This window comes from Garra rufa, chromosome 1 (genome assembly GCF_049309525.1).
Source record: "Garra rufa chromosome 1, GarRuf1.0, whole genome shotgun sequence".
NCBI lineage: Eukaryota > Metazoa > Chordata > Actinopteri > Cypriniformes > Cyprinidae > Garra > Garra rufa.
The window spans coordinates 29,196,914-29,220,198 of record NC_133361.1 but is presented as its reverse complement, the minus strand read 5'-3'; the positions used below and the strand labels follow the sequence as shown (position 1 = coordinate 29,220,198).

The window sequence follows — 23,285 nt, the reverse complement described above, 5'->3', positions numbered from 1 at the left end:
AGCTCCCGCGAGAGCCGAATATGTGCTGCGCGTCGCGATTGTGGAGTTAATTTACCGCCAAAAAAAAAAAATGGGGGATTTCCTGAGACTAGTTCAGCCATGATTATGGCAGAACAGTCTCACTAACTGCAGCTGTCTGAGGCTAGCTGTGTGTTAATGCTTCCCCCTTTAGGGTATTGGAAGCTTTCGGTCAGTTTCTCACCTTGGTTGGTCCTTCCTACACACAGATACCTGAGGATGTCTGTGTGTTGGTTTTCTGAATGCTCCCCTTTGGGGGCTGTTTTCAAAGGACTAACCGGAGGTCTTTCACTGATCTGTTAGTTTTCCAGGCTCTTTGGCCTTTCTTGATTTATGTGGCTATGGACTAGGTAGATCACTGCCTTTAAGTCCTTCATTCCATGAAGGCCCAGGCCAGATTTTAACTCCTTAAACAGGGTTTGTTTAAGTTAGAGTTAAATGCAGGTCACTTTGGGTGAGTACGATCCATTTTTCTTTTTAACAAAAGAAAAAGGAACTTCATACTGTCTCAGGCCTGTGTGTTGTGTTTTTGCTTTTCAGAGAAAAATGACAAGTTATGGTTAAATTATGGTTACGGCAGTTTTCGTCCTCTCCACGCCACAGGCTGTGCGGTAAACCACCCTTACAGCATATGTTAGACGTAGGACTTATGTCCTCTTCAAGGTAAGCTTCCCAAGTTTCTTTCTTAGGATTGCCCTTGGCATGTTTAACGCTGTCCTGTTCTGAGAATCCCTCTAACCTGCTCCGGGGAATTTATGTCCTGTTGAGGCAGGAACATAAATCCACCTGGACGGGGGTCTGTCGATCCCCCTGTTAGCTTAAAAACGAAGGCAAGGTCGGTTCGACCGAGGTAGTACTCCCCTTTCCGCGGAAAGGGTTTATTCAGAGTACCGTTTCTCGCTAACAGAGCCAGGTTTTCCTCCCGGTTCATCTGGGTTTAGGGCCTGTCCTTCTTGTCCAGGCTGATTCTCACTCTTCAGGCCTCACGCACGAGCTGGGCTCTCCCCTTTCCGAGGAAAGGGTCCCCAATGAGCGCCCCCTCGCCAGGACGGGCGTTCCTCCCTGGCCTTCAGGGTTAGGAGTTTGTCCTCATGACTTACAAGATGTTATTCGGGATCTGTTTTGTGTGTTGTGTTTATTCCTTAGGAAGGAATATTTATAATTCAACGAAGCACCCCTCCCTCCGGTCGTATGGTGGTGTTTGTCTCCAACACTTCGATCCAGAAGGGACAGCCTACAGAACAGGTTTCCCCCCTTTCAGTGGTTAAACGTGGGAGTTTTTCCCTTCACCTAGGTAAGCATCTTAAAAATACATTTTAGGATTGCCCTAGCATGTTTAACTCTGTTGCAGATAGCCTGTGTACGAGAATCGTGTCCTCTCCCAAGTGAACTACAGGATTCCGTTGGACCCTGTTTAGGTAACCCAGAGGAAACTTCCTCTTTTAGCATCTGGTTTCCATGGAGACAGAGCTTCTCTAACCTGTTGAGATAGGAGTTCACTTGAATAGAAGTGCTGGCAGGCCACCCCCTTTTTTACAATACGCCTGAGGGCGGGGGAAGTGCTTGCTGCAGACTCGAGCAACTAAAGGATGCTCCCTTTTCTGCGGGAAAAGGTTTAAACTGAGCACCTCCTGGTGACCACTTTCCAATTTTGGGTTATGATTCCAGTTTACTTATGTGAACGCTCCCCTTTCTGCGGAAAGGGTTTTACTAAAAACTGAGCGTCACTCTGTGACTCATCTCAAGCCACCTCATTCTAGCCTGAGGGCCAGGGTAATGCTTGATGTAGAATCTACACCCAGGTTGACGGATGCCTCCCTCTCTGTGGAAGGGCTTGAGCATCTTTCGGTGTTAAAACACCTCAGAAAGCTGGCACCTTAGGGTTGATTCTCGCTCCTCAGGCCTTATTTCACTTCCCTTTCCGAGGAAAGGTTTTACGAAGTGTTAAACCATAGGATGTTTTTTTCCCCCTGACCTCAGGGTTAGGAAGCTGTCCTTATATTTAATTCCGGAGCTGCCTTTAAGGCAGGAATTTCTTTTCTGAGGAAAGGGTCTCTTAGAGCTCAAGAACTCACGTTCCTCCCTGTGCGCAGGGTTGTTGGAACTGACCTTATAGCTCCCCTAAGTTTAGGGTTTCCTTCAGAGCACCATCCCAGGATGGAAAGTCTTCCTCCCTTCTTAGGGTGGGAGTCTACCCCGGTATAGACTATTGAGAGTTACTGACCTTCTACAAGGACGTTGGCGTGCCCCCTTTCTCAAGGGTTCACTAAATAAGAGCACCACTCCTTGGTGGCCAAGTTTTTCCTCCCTGTGCTTCAGGGTGAGGAGCTTGACCTTCATACTTCAGGTTTTTACTCTCCAGCCTTGTATTCTGGATGTATGCTCCCCTCTATGAAGGGTAACAGTGAGAGCATTCGCTCCTGTTGGGTTACGCAGCTCCCCTTCTTTGGAAGGGTCCTCTATGAGTGCCAACCCACCTTCGTGAGATTGCCGGACCTTTATACAGGTCGTGTGGACCGGGCTGTGCACGCTCCCCCTTCTCATTAAGGGTTCCCTGAGAGCAGTGCCCCCTTCTGGAGAGCGATCCTCCCTGTGGATTAGGGTTAGGAATTTGTCCTCTCCTATCGTCCACTATTACAGGATGGTCTCAGCTCCATGTTTATCTCTGTTGAGAGATAGCTTGCGAGCTTCTGTCCAGAGTAGGATGCAGCATGGCAATCCCCTCATCGTGAGGGTTATCCCCTTCTTCCGTCTCTTTAGACGGCATGGAGCTGGTAGTGAAACCCCCTGGGAAAACACTCTCCTTAAATCCGATCATTTCGGTAGGTGTCCCACGCTACGCCTGGGCATCTCTCATAAAATCCACAAGAGTGGTAAGTGCACATACACCTGGGGCACTTCTATAAAATCCACATGTGTGGTAAGTTCCCACCAAGTCTTGGGTTCTTCCTTAAACCCTTTATGGTATGGGTCACGCGTCTCGCCTCGTTCCCATTTATTGGAGTTGGCCTACAACCCCAGTCCCCTGGGTTCAACTCTTTAGATATCACTGTTGATGTCTACCAACCATCCACTATCAGGGCGTACCACTACTAGTGGCCCTTTAAAGAAAAAAAGATGGTCTCAGCTCCATGTTATTTCTGTTGACAGATAGCTTGCGAGCTTCTGTCCGGAGTAGGGTGCAGCATGGTATCCCTTCATCGTGAGGGTTATCCCCTTCTTTCGTCTCTTTAGACGGCATGGAGCTGGTAGTGAAACCCCCTGGGAAAACACTCTCCTTAAAATCCGATCATTTCGGTAAGTGTTCCACGCTATGCCTGGACATCTTTCTTAAAATCCACAAGAGTGGTAAGTGCACATTCACCTGGGGCACTTCTATTAAAATCCACGTATGTGGTAAGTTCCCACCAAGTCTTGGGTTCTTCCTTAAAACCCTTTATGGTATGGGTCACGCGTCTCACCTCGTTCCCATTTATTGGAGTTGGCCTAAAACCCCGGTCCCCTGGGTTCAACTCTTCAGATATCACTGTTGATGTCTACCGACTTTCCACTATCAGGGCGTGCCACTACTAGTGGCCCTTTGAACGGACCCAGGACAGGTTTGCTGCCCTCACATGAAAGCCAGTTCCTGAGGGAACTAGGCCCTATGTTGCAGTAGTTCCTTGTTCTGACAAGTCTAAGTTTCCATTGAAACTTAGCCGTTTCCCTCAGAAGGAATTACTCTAATTCCAAGCCTAGAGCTGTGCCCTGGGTTCTAACCCAGTCCAGGTAAGTGGGTAACAGTTCAGGCCTCTGGCCGTGGGGGATAACGTTTTGACAGCCGTCACCACGTCCTAGTAGGGGCAATTCCTCTCAGAATTGTTGCTTAGTGCTCCCTGGCATAGCATGCACTCCCCTCAGCATGGCAGCGTGGGTATATCCATTCCCCATAGCGCCCTCTAGAGGACGCAGTGAGAGTTCCCTTCGAAAGGGAACGTCTCAAGGTTACGTATGTAACCTCAGTTCCCTGAGAATAGGGAACGAGACACTGCGTCCTCTAGACTTTTTCGCCATGCTTCGGACGATAGCTTCAGACATTGAAGATGTATTGTGTTGCACGGGCACCTCTTTTATGTTATGGTCACCCGGTAGTGACGCAGCGGCAGCGACGTGCGTGCCGCGGTGACGTCATACGCTGTCGCCGGCCATTTCATGTAGTTTTCTATGTATTCTTCAGACACGAGTCACGCTGCAGCGTTCCCCATAGCGCCCTCTAGAGGACGCAGTGTCTCGTTCCCTATTCTCAGGGAACTGAGGTTACATACGTAACCTTGAGACGATTTTTCTTATTAGGGTGAACTAATCTGTTAAGTTATACCTAGAATAACACGTTGATCTGTTGAACCTATATTGCAGCATGAATAACATTTTCAACCAATCTCCTTGCACAATAAGCGAAATGTATGACAAGAGCCATTAAAGATTTAAAGATCCACACAGATTTCAAAGCGTCTCTAATAATGAAGCCTTGCATTCACAGAAATTTTGTGACAGATGTCTGTTTTCGTTTTGACAGATATTGGGTAAGAGCATGTGGGTGGAAATCATAAACGCTCGCCTGGACCGCGTCTGATTGGCATTGAGAATTTGAGCATTTCCTAAGCCAGAATCAATGTGTAAAATAAAGTGGCTTTGTCTGAAAAGTGTCTGCCATAAGCACTCTGCGTCTGAGCTGTGGTCACTTTTAGTGTAACTTACAATGCTAAGCAGCACATGGACTGACAGAAATTTCTGTTATTGTGCATGTGCCACGGGAGGCTTGATTACATTCATTATCACAACAGGACTGCTTCACTGAGTTTCCATAATTGACAGAACATGTGGTGGACTTTGTTGTGTCTTTCATTTGAGAATAATGCAAAAGGCAAAAAGAAAAGTGCACAGTGTCAGGGACAGGATGAAATAAGAGCTAAAAAGCAAAAGGGACATGTAAAGCCCAGTGGGGCTTCTGCTTTAGGTAGGTGGCGTGTCGTTTCCTTCCTGTGTCACTTTCTGGTGTATACTTCAATTAACATAAATCTAATGCTGTCCAAACTTTCACGTACACTTCAGCAATTATTCATGTGACCTCTCTTTTTAAGCCATTTTCAAACTTTATTTTAAATCTACGACATGCACCACTTCCATTAGTCTTTAAGACACACTGGTTGCACATTTTAAAGCAGACTAATGTGCAGCATCACTCGTAGGTTGTTTAGTGCTCTAAACAACAAATGTTTTTAACCTCTGTGCATTTTATTCTGCAGTGACTTCATTCCCTCAGTCCCCAGACTAAAGCTATCCAGGCAAATGAAGTATTACATTACATAAATTAAAAGTAGAGTATTGGTGAACCAACAACTTTCCCACTGCAACACCAATTTCTTGCACCTTACGTGTTAAAATGATACAAAACAATGCAGCGTGAACCAATTCTGTGTGCTGTATGCCATGACCACAGATCCGTATCGACAACAAAACCACTGAGAAGGCGCAAAACTCAAAACTGTATAGCACTGTTTTCATCTCAATACCTGAGAGACCTGCTAAGCGTGCTACAATTTTTTTCAATTAATCAAATACATAAAAAAAATGAAAGGTGGTAGGGACATTTTACCCCATTGACTCTACTATTACTTATATACCTGTAGAGTCAAGTAATATCATAATTTACAACATCAAATGGAATATATGAAATTTCTTAAACATTCAGTATAAACATTCAGGCCCACTGGAAATACGTGCCTCTATATACATTTCTGCAAAACTGAAAACTGTAGTTCCTAATTGAAATGATGAACACTACAGGCAGTAAAACGTATCAACTTTTTCGCACATCAACTCCTTTTCACACAAAGTATGATTTACAGGTACAGAGTTTTGATTAATAAAGCCTTATTTTCACACACTTACTCGCAGAATATTATGTTTTAACTAGGGCCGGGACTCGATTAAAAAAATTAATCTAATTAATTAGAGGCTTTGTAATTAATTAATCGAAATTAATCGCATTTTAATCGCATATAAATATTTGACCTGAGAACAGTGAGAAGTAAGTTTTTTCATATGGATTTTTAGTATACCATTGAATAATGACTGAATACATAAACTTAAGCAACAAAATATTGTTTATTTTTGTTCAACCAAGTCCAACAGACCAGTGCAATATTGCCATTAAGTGTAGCAATAGGATACAGTGTTTCCCCTAGGTTTCCATACTTTTTTTTCTCTGTACTTTACCCTACTTTGTGTAATAACGAAAACATTTATTTCAGTGAAAAAATAAATCTAAAACTCTCTATTTTAACATTTTGAACAATAGGGCTTTACAATCTTTTGCTATTTTTTTAAGAAATTCTTGTGTTTTAATTTTTCTCATAATCAAATGAAAGCATAAACATTTATTTATTTTTAATCCAATGAAAAATAAACCTTTTTAATTTTTGGCAAACAAACAGAGGTTTGCTGTTAAAATCAATAAATAATAATAATTTAACATTTAAATAATAATCGTATTTTTTTCTAAAATTAAGTGGTTAATCTTGTTATATTTATTTTTTTTATCATAATCATATATATTGTTTTTTGTCAATTATTTAAATAGGAATATTGTTCTGTTTCATGTTAAACCGTACTTTTATTTTGACAGGTTGCTGTGAAGTTTCTGTGTGTAAAGTATGATATGATGCTAGTTTTCTCAAATGAAACGGTAAAAGGGACAGCCTCTCTGCCATTCTAACATACAGAGGCAAATGGTACATGCAGGATTCATATTAAAACGGTCTTTTTGCATTTCAGTTTTCACAGACACTAGTCCATATCGCGATTTGAATTAAGTGACAGACCAACTTTTGATTTATCAATCCAAAAATCGACGAATTTACGTGGCATTCCGCGCTATAGTAAATTCGTTTTTTATGAATGGAGTCCGCGATCCAGTCCGTGTTTTCTTGAAGGAGACATTGTAAACGCGCCCCCCTAAGATAATGGTAGGTGAAACACTGGGATATTTAGAAATATACTAGCCTACATTTCAGAAATTCAGGTACCCTATAGGTAGGTAGACCTTCTGTAAAAGCATTGAGGTGATACTTGAGGCTCGATGTGCTGCGGTGATATGCGAATTCCTTTGTCTGAACGCTAGTTGGTGCTCCAGTATAATAGGTCCGCTGAAACTCATCCAGTGAGAAACGTTCCGCGGTGCAAAATTAAGTGCGATTAAAATGCGTTAAAAAAATTTAACGCGTTATTTTTGTGTAATTAATTAATCTAAATTAACGCGTTAAAGTCCCGGCCCTAGTTTTAACTTTTAACATACTGTGCGATTTGAAAACTGAGTTTTGAATGTTGTCATCACATATACAGCTTCATATGCATGAGATTTCTAATTCAGTAGATTTGCTCAGTCACTCAGTAATACGGCGTTGCACTTGAGAGATAAAGAGCTCTGGTATGAACCCTATGAAACTACGGTTAGACAAAATAGCTAAAATCTGCATAAGAAACTTGAAATAGCATGGCAGCATCAACAAATGCATTTTTGCATTTGTTAACACTATCAGGTAGGTTTAGGGTTGGGTTTAGTGTAGGGGATATTTCCAACACAAGTTGGAAAAAAAAAACAGATATTATACACATCTTATATTTTGTAATATTGGTGTTGTTTTATTTTTGTACTACAATTTTTTTCCTCATCCAAAATTTTTGAGGAGGCACTGCCTCCCTCATGCGATTGACCGCTGCTCAACTAGAACTGACAAACTGACCTTGAATTTCCCATTTATGATTGTGATTCAAATCAAAACAACCCTACGTGTTGCCTATGCTCAAAAACCACTTGCCATAACTGACTGTAGGAATCCCATCCTCATATTTCACAGAGGCCCAGTGGTACTTGATGTCAAATAATCCTGTCAAACGTCACCATCCATAGCTACAAAGGTAGCACGAACGCATGTGATGATAGTCAAATCCCAGAAACCCTGTGTGTATCCACCCCGCATGATAATCTTAGCATGACACAGTCAGCCAAAGGCGAATTCTAAGAGAACTAAGCAAACAGAAATTCACTGTCTCAATGTGCCTCAGCCCTAGGCATCTATCAGCGTTGAGAATGTTTTACAACACTTTGACACCTCAAACCAAAAACGTCGAGAAGAGAACATCAAATATGTTTGCGAGGAGGTAAAGAACAGAAGGAACTGTCAAAAAAGCGCCAACGCGTTATGAAGAAATGGGCACATTACAAGCATCACAAATTAAACTATCTGTTATTAAACACTAGGTATAACATTCCCCGCTCTGGCAACGCTCTGTTGGTTAACTAATTATCATGCCACATTCATTTTCTGCGCCCCGAAGCATTTGTTGGATTTACCCAAGGTGGAGCGTGCATGTGTTCGGCCCTTTATTCCAAAACACAGCTCCGTGCGAGCGATTCAGCAGGAACTGTGGCTATGCAAGCCCAAGGGCTGCTGGGATTGCTTCATTTACATTCCACAGATTGCATCAGGAATTCTAAGACATTTTCCTTTTTTCGCCTGTTAATTGGGGACAGCATGCACCGAAAGAGATATGCACTGACACGTAAGCACAATAGCAGCATCACAGGCGAGTCCCTAATTAGCGAGCGTTAATGACTACAACACATGCTTGACCATGCCCGTGATATTCTTTCAGTCAGTAAACACAGACATTTTTTCTCCGGCTGCATCCTTCACGAATGACGCTCGGGCGTGTGTGCGTTTTGCATCGAGAGGCGGTCGTTGCGGCAAACGCTCCTTTCCATCCATCTGAGGACGTGTTTACAAAGCTTTCATTTCTGAACGATTCTCAACCCGGCGCACGCGCGCCCCCAGCGTGACGTTGATTAGGAGGCTTGTCAGAAATAAACTGGAGAGCCCCATTCCTTCACAAACCTGTATTCATTTAGTTCTGCCAAGTTATACAGTGCCATATCTCTGCAGGAAAATCCAGCATGACATGAGAGCGAATTTTGCCCTTTTAAAAAGAGGGTTAATCTTTCTTTCTTTCCCACAGCAACCTCAATCTCTCTCCGGCCCGCATGGCTCTTGTGATCCTGGGCTACTGCAGTAAATTAAATTAAATAAACCCATTAGTTACAGCACTGCTACCTTCTCACCTCTGCCCAGATGCGCTTTCATGGTTTGTTGGCCTTTTAAAGTAACCGGAGGACTGAGTATATGGAAGCTATGATTGGAAAATGACCTTGAATGAGCAGAATAGAGAATCGGGTGCATTGTTTATCGGGCTGATCAATTAAACCTTGTTGGACAGAGTTGGAAATGAACACAAACTCCAAAAGTAAATCATACTTGAGGTGCTCTCAAATTTAAAGAGGTGGGCGAGAGGAAAAATGGGGGTGGATGGCCGTGAAGAGCGAGCCTGCGTCACTGCAAACAAGTTAAAACGTGTGGCATGAGTAACTGAGTAGAGATCACCAATCCGGCAACATGCTGACAGCCTGAGCTGCACGTCTGAGTGGAGAGAGACTTATTTCATTATTTCTTTCACATTATTTCATTCCGTCTGTTGTTTTAAATTATGAAAATGTGTATTAACTTGAGATAAAAGGAGAAAGAAGTGACTAAAGCTGGGAGAGAATTTAAAAGAGGTTCAGGGGCGAACCGAGATCATTTAAAGTACCTCATCCAGAGGAATAATTCTCAGTCAATTTCTTAGCTCGCTTCATAAAAACAGGAAACCTCATTTTTATATCATATTTTGAGCACTGCAGGTAACAAAAAAGGTTTCCTTTAACACAAAGCTGCTTTGAAACATAAAAAACAATCACAGAGGGGTGTGCAATATAGTGCAACAGTTGGGTTCTGGAAGTAAAAATTCTATTCTTTGTCTCCATAGAAAAAAAAAATGCAATAACAGAGACCTTTCAAGACATACTGTACATAATATGAGCTCAGAAGTCATTAAACTACTGTGTATGTTTCTGTTCAAGCTGTTAGCCTTCGTAATTTAAAAAACAAATAACAGCAAAGTAACAGATCTAAAGAAAGAAAAATCTGCCAACTATAGATTCAGTACAGTGGCCGCTACACTCAAATAAAGGTGCTTTAAAGGGTTCTTTAAGCGATGCCATAGAAGAACCATTTTTAGTTCCACAAAGAACCTTTCAGTCAAAGGTTCTTTAAAGAACCATCTTTTTCTAACCTTTTCATAATCTGAAGAACCTTCTTTTGCACAAAGAACCTTTTGTGAAACAAAGGTTCTTCAGATGTTAAAGGTTCTTCTATAGCATCGTGAAGCACCTTTATTTTTAGAGTGTACAGCTTAGCAGCAATTGACTGATATTGTATATCATTGTAACTGATATTGGGCTAATTCAGAAAGATGGAGAGTAGGATCCAAATGCAACCTAAAATATGTCATAGGAAACATAACAAGAGTAAATCCAGGCAAAGGGAGGCAAGAACTGAACAACACACATGTAACCAACCTGATCTCATGACAAAAACGTACCTGTGGGAACTTTTTGGCAAGAAGTGAAATGCGTACATACGTACCTCCATGTAGGTTTTGTGACATAAACAATGTGAAATGTCCACTGAGGGGCACTAAAAGAGTGTTTGTTTTTCCCTCAGAACAGATGAACGTACATATGGTATGTTTTATGTGACGTTGGTTTTGTACGTGTCACCACGGTTCTGACTTGAAATGTCCAATGGGTGGCGCTACAACTCTAATGCTCCGTGACGTTTTAAAATAATGTACCATCTGCACGACACCTAAACCTACCCAATAGTATGAAGAAAAGCAAATGTGATGTAAAAATGCAATTGCAAGCATGCCTTTTCAGCTTGATTTTCGTTCTCTCATCTTCCAGCTCTTTCATCGTGAGTCGAGTTTTTCACGGGATTCGTACCCAAGTGTTCTGCATCCTAAGTCCAATTCCGTGCCGGCTGAGCTACTGAGCAAGCTTGTTACATCCGGAAAGCAAAACATATGGAGCTGTAATCATACAAAAACGATTACAAGTGCTAGCTTTTTTACCACCTCTAGTGTTCACCTAGTGAAACTGCAGTGATATGTACTTATTGGTACATATTTCGCATTTTGCAAAAAAGTTCCCACAGGTACATTTTCGTCATGAGATCAGGTAGCATAAAACATCCACAAGGGACAACACTAGACCATGACCAAAGAAAACACTGGGGTATAAATACACAGAGGGCTAACAAAAAACACCTGGGGAACAATGACGGATTAAACAAAAAAGACAACAAACTACAAAATGGCAGATGAAAGTGGAAAAAAGCACAAGTCCTGACAAGACGTAAGGAAAATGTAACATCTACCATCTATATAAATACTTTTAGACATTTGTCTGTGTATGCAACTAACATTTATTTCTATATATACACACAATTCAACAGTCTGGCATCTGTATAGACTTTCATGCTCACCATAGCTGCATTTATTTGATCAAAAATACAGTAAAAACTGTAATATTGTGAAATATTACTACAGTTCAATATAGCATTTGAATAGATTTTAATATATTCTATTCCTATGATGCAAAGCTGCATTTTCAGCATCGTTACTCAAGTCTTCAGTGTCACATGATCCTTCAGATACCATTCTAATATGACGATTAGATAGATAGATAGATATATTCTCTTGATTCAAATACATGAATCATGGAACTGCATTTTCACATAAAGTACACTGAGTTAATACATTTTCATCTCAGATCTGGTTGATTTAGATTAGTGGATTTGAACTATTTAATTACACTTTTTTATTCCCCATTGAGAAAATGAACGGGGAGAAAATGCTTCCAGAGCCAAGACTTGCTGTGCATTTTCTGTTTCATTTAAGCCAGAAAAGTCCACTACAGTTGTTTATGCACGCATGTGGTATTTGAGTGAAAGACAGAGTTTAACTTTTACTAAAAAAAATACACAAAATGCAATTCCAATTTACTGCCTTCTAAACACTGAACAAAAATTAGATGCCGTTTAAATGCATTATGAAAAGCAACACTTGCCATTTATGCTGTTACTAGGCAGGCACAGAACAGGCAAAGCATGTCAACAAAACATGGCCCAACCTGACATCTTAAATGCCAATAATCCAAATTACCCCAAGCAAAACAATCACCTTCTGATACACCAATTAGCAATTAACATAATCCTTAAAAGCATGCTTTTTCATCTCATCAGCTTAGTCCAGATCTCAAAGGACACTTGGCATATGTGGCAGCTGCTGCACAAAAACTATTGTGAGCTGAGCTGATATTGTGGGACATTCTCATGTGGTTTTTTTTTTTTTTTTTTTTGATTAATGGTGTACGCATATAGCTGATGGCAGGCAACTTAAAACCTCAGCAGACAATGGCACAGGAAAAGTTCCCAAAAAGCATATTCAAAGTCACTTAAGAACAGGATCTAACCACCAGAACTCAGTCTGTTGAAACTGTTGCAGTCGGTTTGCACTTCCAAAATACCATCCCTACATTGTTTCACACTATGCTAAAATTATTCAAGCTGAATACCTCATGGTGATTCCAGGCAAGGAAAAGCACATGAATAAATAAACAACAGAAAGCAATGAGAAACTTCAAAGGCGATGGGACAATCACAGCAAACAAGCTTCTGGAAGCCAATGAATGTGTTTGTCTTTGTTTGTGACAGTGACTCAGGGGTGTTAACAGAGGAATTAGCTCACACCTACGGAGTGTAAGCACATCTCACCGCCATAATTGAATTAAGCCTGTCACAATCTTCTAAGCTGCGTATATTATTGAAGAAACGGTTGGTGTGAGCTATGTCACAGATCATTCACAAAGCAGCATTGCTAAAAAGCCGCCTTTTTCGTTTGTCTGTTCGCATTCGGTTGCTCGCAAAATGGGGAAACCTTCATTTGCAGTTTAGCTTTTCTCTGCCAAACTGTTGAAAGAATAGTTCAGCCAAAAATTTACATTTTGTCATTGTAATTCTCACTGGTGCAAAGCCATATGGTGTTAACATTTCCATGGGTCACAAAAAGTTTTGAAGAATCGCTGCACAGAAGTTCAACAGCGCTGTCAAAACCAAAAAAGATACAAAAAGCACCATGAAGGATTGAAAGAGTAGCCAGTGTAACTTCTTTCAAGTCTTTTAAAGCCAAATAATAAGCTTCTCCAAGGAACAGACTTCAGTACACTTAGATATTTGTACCACATTTATGCCGCTTTTGTATTTTTTAAAGGGATAGTTTACCCCCAATCAAATCTCCATCCGCATTTACTCATCCTCATGTCATTCCAAACCCATAAGACTTCTGTTCATCCTCAAAACACAAATGACTTTTTAACAAATCCTCAGAAATTTCTGTCCCATCCACCAAAACTTTCACGGCTCAAAAACTTCATAAAGTAATCCATATAAATCAAGCCATTTAATACAAGTTTTCCGAAGAGGCACGATTACAATGAACAGATTTTCTGTACGATTTTATTCAGATTTAAACATTGATTAACGCACAAATGTGCTTGATTGAGCATGAGAACCAATTAAGTAATCTTCCATGTAACATGAAAACACATTTGAGCTTTTTAGCATTTATCAAAGAGCTTGATTCATATGAACAGTGCTCCGAAGGTTACTTTGGAAATGTAATAGGTTACAGATTACATGTTACCCAATTTAAAATATAATAAGTAGGGTAACTATATCAATTACATTTTGAATCAATTACATTATTGCAATTATTAATGTAACTGATTGCATTTGATTACTTTTCTAAATTTCAAATGAATGTTTTCAGCTGTTAGTCATTTTGAAGCATAAAGAAGAATTTAAAGCAGACAGGGTTAACCTTACAGTAATACTAGACGCTGATAAGACTTCTCAAAGTCCTTCATCTCTTGAATTAGGTCATAATAATTTTATTTTAAAGCACATCCACGACAAATTCAGACTTTAACACTTATTTTTACTTTGAGATCATTCAGAGGTAAAATAAAGATTTTAAATCATAACAAACTATAGTATAACAGCTATGATACTGTTTTGAAATCAAATCTTTGCACAGCTATGACAGGAAACACTGGCGTCTAACAATGCTTTGGAAAAAAAAACAGCTAATCTTAATTCTTTCGGACAAAGAATTGACTTGGGTCTTCATTCAAGTTTCAACCGTTTACTGGATTCTTTCTTTCTTTCTTTCTTTCTTTCTTTCTTTCTTTCTTTCTTTCTCAAAAAGAGCACCCTTCCTCAGGGGTGCTTAAAAGCAGTCCAATAAAAAAAACAGAGCAAACCATTACAGAATAAACATGGTGGGTGTTTAACCGATACACATATTTACTTAAGAACTTCTACCTTTAATGTTAAATTTATTTATTTCAATTATGGCTCTTACAAAACCAAACAGGAAATAAAATGGTTATCAAATAAACATGTGTCCTAAACTCCTGAAACATTGGTGTCCCATATTTTAGAGGAGTCAGTGCAACTTTGGAAAGAAATCAATCAACTCTGTAGGTGTGTGAAAATATTCAGATGTAAAATTCTTTGTAATAGTTAACATTTTCATAAGTAACTGTAATTTAATTACACATTGTTGTGATTTCAGTGATTTTTATAATTTAAGTACATAATTCCATTGCATGTAACTTGTTAATCCCCAACACTGCATATGGATTACTTGTACAAAGTCTTTATGAAAGTTTTTTAAACATGGGTAAATTAACTTTCAATGGCCGGACAGAAATATCTCCAGTTTCATTAAAAATATCTTCTTTGTCTTTCAAAGATAAACAAAAACTCATACCGGTTTGAAACGCCATGAGGATGTTTCATTTTTCATTTCTGGGTGAACAAACCATTTAAGGTTGAATAACTATAAACTGTTATTGCAAGACAAGAGCTGCATAACAATTCTTCAAAAACTCCTTCAGGCAAATAACAGCATACAAGTGTAGAACAACATGAAGGTGAGTAAACGACAGAAGTTTCACTTTTTTGGGGCAACGATTCCTTTAACTAGAATCCTCTATCTGTCAGAGCCATATGGTGTATTAGGATTTCGTGTACTGTGTCAGATGTCACAGAGAGATGCAGGTGAAGCCATGTGTCACATTCCTAGCAGGGAATCAGATTTTTTTCATCCCTACAGCTCCTCTGAGGAACAGCAAAGCCCTGCTACGATAAATGTCAGGTCAGAGGAGCAGCCGTGAGACACGCTGGAAGCCGCATGTTTGCCCTCGCTGCTTGGCGTCAACGTGTCAAAGTTCCTGTCTGAACTGCATTAGCTTGTTTTTGGGTCGTGTCTTGAGACTGTATCACTCACCCGATACGCAAAAAGGGAGGGGGGTGCTAGAGGAAACGCAGGGAGAAAATTGGAATCTTGTCAAGTATGATTGACATGCCTATTTGTCCCAGGGAATTCTTATTCAGAGAGATTTTAAGATGGCTGTAAACCAGCTCTTTGTCGAATGAAATCATTGTTCCTCCTGACTGGAAACACATCACGGCAAATCCGTGTAAAGTAAATAATCCCTGGGAGAATTCATTTATGCTCAAAATGACTTAAGTTTACTCTTTATTTCTGCCTCAAAATAAATAATTTAATACTTAAGGCAGTGGCTGACAATGCAGAGCTAAAAAAAAAAAATGTTCAAAAAAGCAACAAAGCTTAACCAGCCTCCATATTTGCTTTGCAACAAGGACAAGGCTCAGGTTCTCAGACACAAAGCCGGGCAGAAGCTGCGCTTTAATAGCAGATTGTGCGACGATGCCAATATTTTAATGGCTGCAAATTAAATTGACAAATTAGATTCATAGCGTAAGTGAATTAAACTTGTGGAATTGGATGAAGATCATCACTTCAGAAACTTTCGAGCAGGATTCAGCCCAGCAGGCAGCAGGGATGTCTGTCAGGAAGAGTAAGAAAAGATGTATTCCAGAATATTGACGGCGGGAGGATTTTCCTCTCTCGGCCTTCAAAAGATAAAACGTGTACGCGATTTCACGTACGGCTCTCGGACTCGAATAACCTGGAAGGTCGACCTCTGAGTAAATTCCGCAATATGAGCTCACTTTTCACCTTGATTCTTTAGGCCACGGAGAACCTTTCTCATAGACTGCGGCGCCGTGTGAACGCTTACGCCTTAATGCTCTTTGACTTTAAATCCCAGATGTAATTGAACTGTCAAGACTGCTGTCTGGGATTGTTTCCGGAGGGCCAAACAATATGCGCGTGCTTACCCTTGCAACCCTGAAAGCTAGATCCCAGAAGATGCCTACATATCATCAATACGTCAAAACAAAGCAGCATCGAGTATGTTTGCGATTTTCAACCATCAGCGGTGCAGGAGATTCGGCAGCATTGGAACAGCACTATGTTCGCACCTAGCCAAAAGATGACAGGAAGGGCGATAAACATGTGAAGTGCCTGGACAGAAGCTCCTGTAGTCACCGGGCTCTCTTGTGCTGGTGAATTTAATTAAGTGGAAATAGGGGGATGAGACAGATCAGACTGCAGCGGTCCACTCGCTCTCGACAGGCACAGGGGCATGCTGCTAATTAAAAAGTTTAATTCCACGACTTCCGCGTTGGCATCCGAGTACCCAGAGGTGCGTCCTTGCACGCCTTGGCGGAAGCTTATCAGGAGCAGGCAGATTGGGGCATCCCAGGGAGGTGCAGGGGCTAGGCTGTACAGAAAGAGATGGCATCCAGCTTGAGCTGGGAGGCGGCCCACCTTCTCTCACAGCTTCGAGCCAGCAGTCAGGAAGCGAAAGTCGGTTGAACCGCAGCGTGGCGTGCTGAGGCAAGGTAAACAAGGGATAAACGGAGGATTTGGGTTCTGTCCTGCTTCGCTCAGCAGTGGATCTACGTCTGCGACTCACTCCTCCTGTCACAGGCGTGTGTCTCGGCTTCTCAAAGCTGCATGCTGTTCATACTCCTCAGAAACCCGAAGATGATTCGTTATACCCAGTGGCCCTAAAAGTATTAGGACACTTAAGCCACACTTAAAAACATTTTATTGCATTAAATATCAAAGCAAAATAAACGGTGCTGGAGCTGTTCTCACAACTAACTTGACTTTTCGGAGCTATTTTTAAGTGTCAGGGGATTATGAAGTCAGTTCTCAACAGGTGTTCTGTCAGAGTAACCACAGGTGATCTACTACATGATCTACTAACATCTGAACTAGAAGGTGTCCAAATGCTTAGTTTTGAACAGTATGAACAGTTTTCCTGATAATTATATGTAACTCTACATATTGCTTAAAATTACTATTTCAGTATTAAATTAATCTAAAATAGGGTGGAAATTAACAATTATTAATATAATAAATAAATGAACATTAATTAATAAGCTGAAAAATTAATTTATTTTTAAATTGCTTAAAAACAAAAAATCACCTTTTTGATTATTGCTAATGCCTCTAATTATTTGTCAGATTTTTTTTTTTTTTTTTTTTTTTTTTACAACCTATTTTTGTTTCTTTTCAAATCAACCACATAGTAATTTGTAAACAATAGTTGAGTTAAATCAAACTACCCAGAAAGTTGGGTCAAACATTTAACCCAAACGCTGGGCCAAAACAACCCAGACGCTGGGTTTGTCCATATTTCACCCAGCGCTGGGTTGTTTTAAACCCATTTCTTTCAGTGTGTATATACAAACATCTTTGCACAAACAAAGGAAGTCTATGGGGCAAACATGCAAGATGCTGCTGATAGCCCTTAACTTAATATTCCTTTAAACTACAAAAGTAAGAAATTCAGAATTTCTGAAGTTTAGCAGGAAACAAGAGGCACCAGAGAATAAATAGGTGGTGGAATTAAAGTGCTTCATTGTGTAGCCTTGTACGGGGCAAGAACAATGCGTGGGCTTCAGCAGTGTATGGCTCTCATTGATCAGAATGTACTTTATCTCCGACAAAAAGGAAGAGACCTTGGTGTAGGCAATGCTGATTCTTTGCTATCTCTTGAAAGGCCACCTCTTTTACAGGCTTACGACCAGACACAAAGATGGAAAAACTCTCCTGAGGTCAAACAGCCGAAGGATCTCCGGCTCTGAATATTATGTGTGGGACTGTTGAATAGAATGAATGAATAACAGATCAGAGAAGCCTGTAAAATGCTGCAAATGTCCTATTAGATTTTTTTTTTTTGAGCAATACACATACAGTAACACACATTATATAGCGTATCTGATTGCTTGTATCATTGCAAAATGTAAACTATATTATCACCAAGCACTAATCGAGAGTTGGAATGCTAAAAAAGAGCAATGTTTTGCTCTACAAATGGCTTGCTTATAGTTGCCTCTACATATTAAGCTGGGAAATGAGCCTTTTAACACTGCAAAAATTACATGCTTCAGCTTTAACACTCTCTTTTTTACCTTCCTGCACTCCTTTAATCTGTGAGTGGACCCCAACAGTGGTGTGATTCGTCTAATGATGCCGAGCTATTATTATTTGACGGAGGGAACGCATTACCCACTCAATGAAAGTAAGGCTTCTTTTAAAAGCAGACAGGAGTTTAACAGAGCATCCGGTCCTCCCTGACAAGCCTTTTAAACATTGCGTCAGGCTGTAAAGGAGGAGCACCATCATATTTCAAGACTGAAAAGGCTACCTAACTTCTCCTGATAAATATACCCAGGAAATGAAGTCCAATAAGCCGTTACCGCTGGATATTTATTCGTGACGGCTTTAAAATGTAAAACCAGCTTGTCTTTGTGTCTTTGCATACAGAATATTTGTAAACCGAGTTGTCTTCTTACACATATTATAAGGGATAGACCACCTAAAAATCAAAAATGACTCTTTCTTTATTCTGTGGAACATAAAAGAAAATATTCTGAAGAATTATGTTGTCCTTGCAACGAAAATCAATGGGTCGAACACCATTGACTTTCAATGTACAGTCAAACCTAAAATTATTCAGACACCAGATATATTTTTTGATATTTTTTTACTAGTGGGCGCAGGACAATATAGCTAATTTATGTAAGTGAGGACAGCAAAATAAAGTAATCTGTGACATATTATAGCCAAAAAATCTTCATATAGTGGACTACCAGTAAAATTGATAAACACTTGGGAACAAATATTTGATTTGACACGTACATACCTTTCTATCAAAGTTATCTGACATTATCAAGATTAATTTGTTCCAATACAGTTTAACTCTAGAGTTCTTGTGATATTTTATAACTGTTTTCTAAACTATAGCAAATAAACTGTGATAATGTGGGAAGGTGTCTGAATAAATTTTGGTTTGACTGTACACTGTACACAAAATATTGACTATATTTCACCCTTTCTACTTCAAAATGTCACATTTGTTACTTGCATTTCTTCATAATTATTTGTCAAATAGTACAAATTATTTCACATTATTTTTTTTTAGTCCCGGTGTATAGCCAAAACCAAAACAAGACGTTTTCAAAATATCTTCTTGTGTTCCACAGACTAAAGAAAGTCATACAGTTTTGTAAATGACATGAGGGCGAATAAATAATTAACTTATGCAAATTATTTACATTAATGAAGTACACGTTTCGCATGTTTAAGCTTTATAGCCACAGCTAAGAGTGAAATGAGCCACATCTGCAAATGCAAATCAGTTTGCAAGCAATTGGGGAGACTATGGACACAAAAGCCAATATTAAAACACAAATGTGACCCCTGGACCATGAATTTTGACCCTGGTCAATTTTGTGAAATTCAGACTTGAAATTAATTCATAATCTGAAAGCTGAATAAACAGGCTTTGCATTGATGTTTGTTAGGATAGGATAATATTTGGCTGAGATACTATTATTTGAAAATCTGGAATCTGAGAATGCAAAATAAAATAAAATAAATAAATAAATCTAAATATCGAGAAATGAAGTTGTCAAATGAAGTTCTTAGCAATGCATATTAAGTTCTGACTATTTACAGTAGGAAATGTCCAAAATATTTTCATGGAACATGATCTTTATGTAATATCCTACTGATTTTTGGCATAAAAAGAAAATTTTAATTTTGACCCGTACAATGTATTTTTGCCTATTGCTACAAATATATCTGTGCTACTTATGACTGGTTTTGTGGTCCAGGGTCACAAACACTGAGTGTATGTTGTGATTTTGTGTTAATTTTATGTTAATTTTTGCACATCTAGCCTGACAGCTGTTGCACATGCAAGTGGTGACTATGCTAGGCCATAACATATTTGATATTCCTCCAAGCCACATGTAATGTTCCAAGCGCATGTGGAAACAAATTTAAGGCTGCTTAAGGGATTTTCCAGGCTCAGGGACACTAAAACACACAGGCACTCCTAGGTGTTATTTATATAAGCTTGTCATCCCCCGGTCTAATGAGCCTCACACAACGGGTGTAATGAAACAGCTCACATTAACACCCAGGCAAATGCACGAATGTTACGAGTTCGGCTCGCTCTGAAGTGAATTGCGGCAGATGTTGCCCGGCCCCAAAGCTCTGAGTCACAGCCCAAGGCTAGCAGATCCAAGCGGATCCAGCACACGTCGCAGCGTGGCTTAATGCTCATTCACTCTCTACCCCTCAGACGCTCTTTGTATGAGCATTTCCTCACCATAGGCGACTGCTCAGCCGAATGATGTTAGATCTATGTAGAATAGCACAGCCTGGCTGTAATAACCTGCCCTGATTCAGATTGTAAATAGAGTGGAGAGATGTAAACTAGGAAATATTGCAGGCTGATGAGTCAAAGCGTGTTGAGTATGGGAATGTGAAAGCACATCCACCTGAGTAAGCACCTTATGATTTGAGCACACCTGGGAGTCCCGGAGCCCATGCATGCTGAAAGCGCTCACCGGAGCATTCGCTGCACCTGGCTCTGCTGAGCAATGATTGTGAACATGAATTCGGCATGAAATGAAACAGTCATGCTGTTGGAGTAATTATGTTAAAGCTGGACAAAAGCATCTGCTGTAGTCTGCAGCTCGATTGCTTTTGAATCATCACATGTGAATTAGTCTACTGACTAACTGACTGACTAAAGCGTCTCTCAACTGCAAAATGGGAAACAAAAGCAAATGACCAAGTCTATGTTAAAAGTAGACAAGCGATGCAATATATACATAAGTAGTGTTCACTTCTAATCAGGCCTGATCAGAATTTTTTTTATATACTAAACGGATGTATATACTCGTCATTTAGCTGTACATTCATCTTATGTCTTCAAAAGCTTTGATCAGCAGTATAAATACTAAGGCATTTTTGTACTAAAAGATTGGGTTTGATTCTGAATTACTAGATCATTTTAAAAAATACAATAATGGTGAATTATTTTTAACAATCTCTGAATGCAAGCACTTTTTATATTAAACAAAGGAAAGAGAACTCAACCCTGATATATGGGTCAATGACAAGATGCTCACTAATGATATGTGGTCTTTGGCCGGATCTATAAAAATACTAAAAAATTGCATTTTAAATTTCTGATTATGACTTTTTGCATCAGTAGTTTGGCATGATATTTCAGTATTGTTTCGTTTGACTTCTATTTTCTTATTTTAAATTATTAAAAACACAAATAAATTACCAAATAAAAATATGCTACAATAAATAAATAAAAACTTGTATCCCATAAAGGAAGCCATTTTGTTGTCATGTGACAAGCATAAAACCCCTACATTCTCATGACTATTTTATGTAGGCATAAACATACTGATATATATATATATATATATATTGCTAGCATATACTAATAATGATAATTATAATTAAGATAAGCATTTTGCTAGAGACTCAGTCAACTGGTTTTTACAAATAGGTATAAACGTTTTCAAAAATATATTAAACCAAGGAAGAAACGGCATTTCCAATAACTTGTTATCATGATCTCAGACATGCTTGTGTGTCACTAACCCAAAAAACAACACAACAGAGAAACGTGAAGGGCGCACCTGTACCAATCCAGCCCCTTCTCGTAGTTCCTGTCAAAGAAGTGCGGCTCATTCCCAACGGCTCGAACGTCGGGATGAACTCGCAAGGCTTCCAGCAGAGCCCTTGTCCCCCCTTTCTTCACGCCGATTATAATGGCTTGGGGCAATTTCTTAACCCCGTAATCCGAGGTGCAGTTCACCACTCTGCGAAGCTCGCTGTCCGTGGTGCTGAATTCCGGGTGCTCATGGTCTCCAGCAGCGGCGGCGGTGGCGGCGCGCGTCGTAGCCGCCTGAGCTCGCACCCATCCCGCCGTCCTCTCATCGATCCCCACGCTATTTCTAACGGTCGAGACGGGGATAGTTTGCTCTGTCGCCGTTCTCTCGATGAACTCCTCGTCGAGGTAGACCTGAGAAGAGGTCGAGTAAAGTTTTTCCCTCAGCGTCACAAAAGTTGTTTCCTCTGTCACGAGTCTCCCCTGGTAGACGTAGTTCTCCTGGAACTGGAAGGAGTTGTAACAGCTCATCAAGCTATAGAACAGATAGGTGACAGAAAGGGAGAGGGTGAACATGAATAAGATCTTCCGGGGCACTTTAGAAGTAAAAACCGAAGTGCTGGACCAAAATGCCATCTCTGATAGCAGCGACCCTCTCAGAGAAGTGGCCAGACATGTTTCCACCCCAAGTCTCGCATGGACACTCAACAACAATAATCTGTCACCATCAACACCGCAAACATCTGAAAGTGCGAGGAGCCCGCGCACTCCATGCGCGCTTCACTTGAGGAAAACGGATCGTTAAAATTCCAGAAGAACGTCCCGAGTATCGATTTCTTATTCCGACGCTGACAGCCTTTGTCACAATTGATCGGATTGAACTTGCAGATGAGAACGGCTGCGGTCGGGCGTCCTTCCAAAGGAGCAGCCCGCTTGGATGTAGACTGAGGGAGGTGGTGGTGGTGATGATGCCGCTGCTGCTGCTGCTGATGGAAGTCTTGGCATCTTAGAAGGAAAGGGGCAAAGAGATAGCAAAGTCTCTGAAGTGATGTGCAGGGCACGTCCTCACCCGATACCGCTTATGGAGTGCAATTTTGACACCGCTGTCCTTCACACCGCTGATTTCAAGTGGCAATTGGCGCAAACGCCGGATCTTAATCCAAACGAGGTGCTGATGTTGTATCACGCAGTCATCCTCCCACTGCTAATCCACTAACTTTGAGCGCTGGAGAGTGAGCAGCCTCGCCATAAATATTCATTGACTGCTCTCAGTGGCTGAGAGTGCGGCGCGCAGTCGTAACGCCTCGTGTTGATTGGTAGACGTGATGTGCGCATCAGCCGTGGGCTCATCCAAAAACCC

The 23,285-nt window shown here is 40.4% G+C and overlaps 1 protein-coding gene across 1 annotated transcript in view; it reads right to left on the bottom strand.

The window, feature by feature from the left end:
- Positions 1 to 23,060, bottom strand: part of hs3st4 (heparan sulfate (glucosamine) 3-O-sulfotransferase 4) — a 155,093-nt gene extending 132,033 nt beyond the window's left edge. The window contains exon 1 of the mRNA XM_073846438.1: positions 21,954 to 23,060. Within this exon, the coding sequence (XP_073702539.1) occupies positions 21,954 to 22,561 (608 nt within the window). The 5' untranslated portion in view covers positions 22,562 to 23,060. The remainder of the gene's footprint in view (positions 1 to 21,953) is intronic.
- Between the last annotated feature and the right edge of the window lie 225 nt (positions 23,061 to 23,285).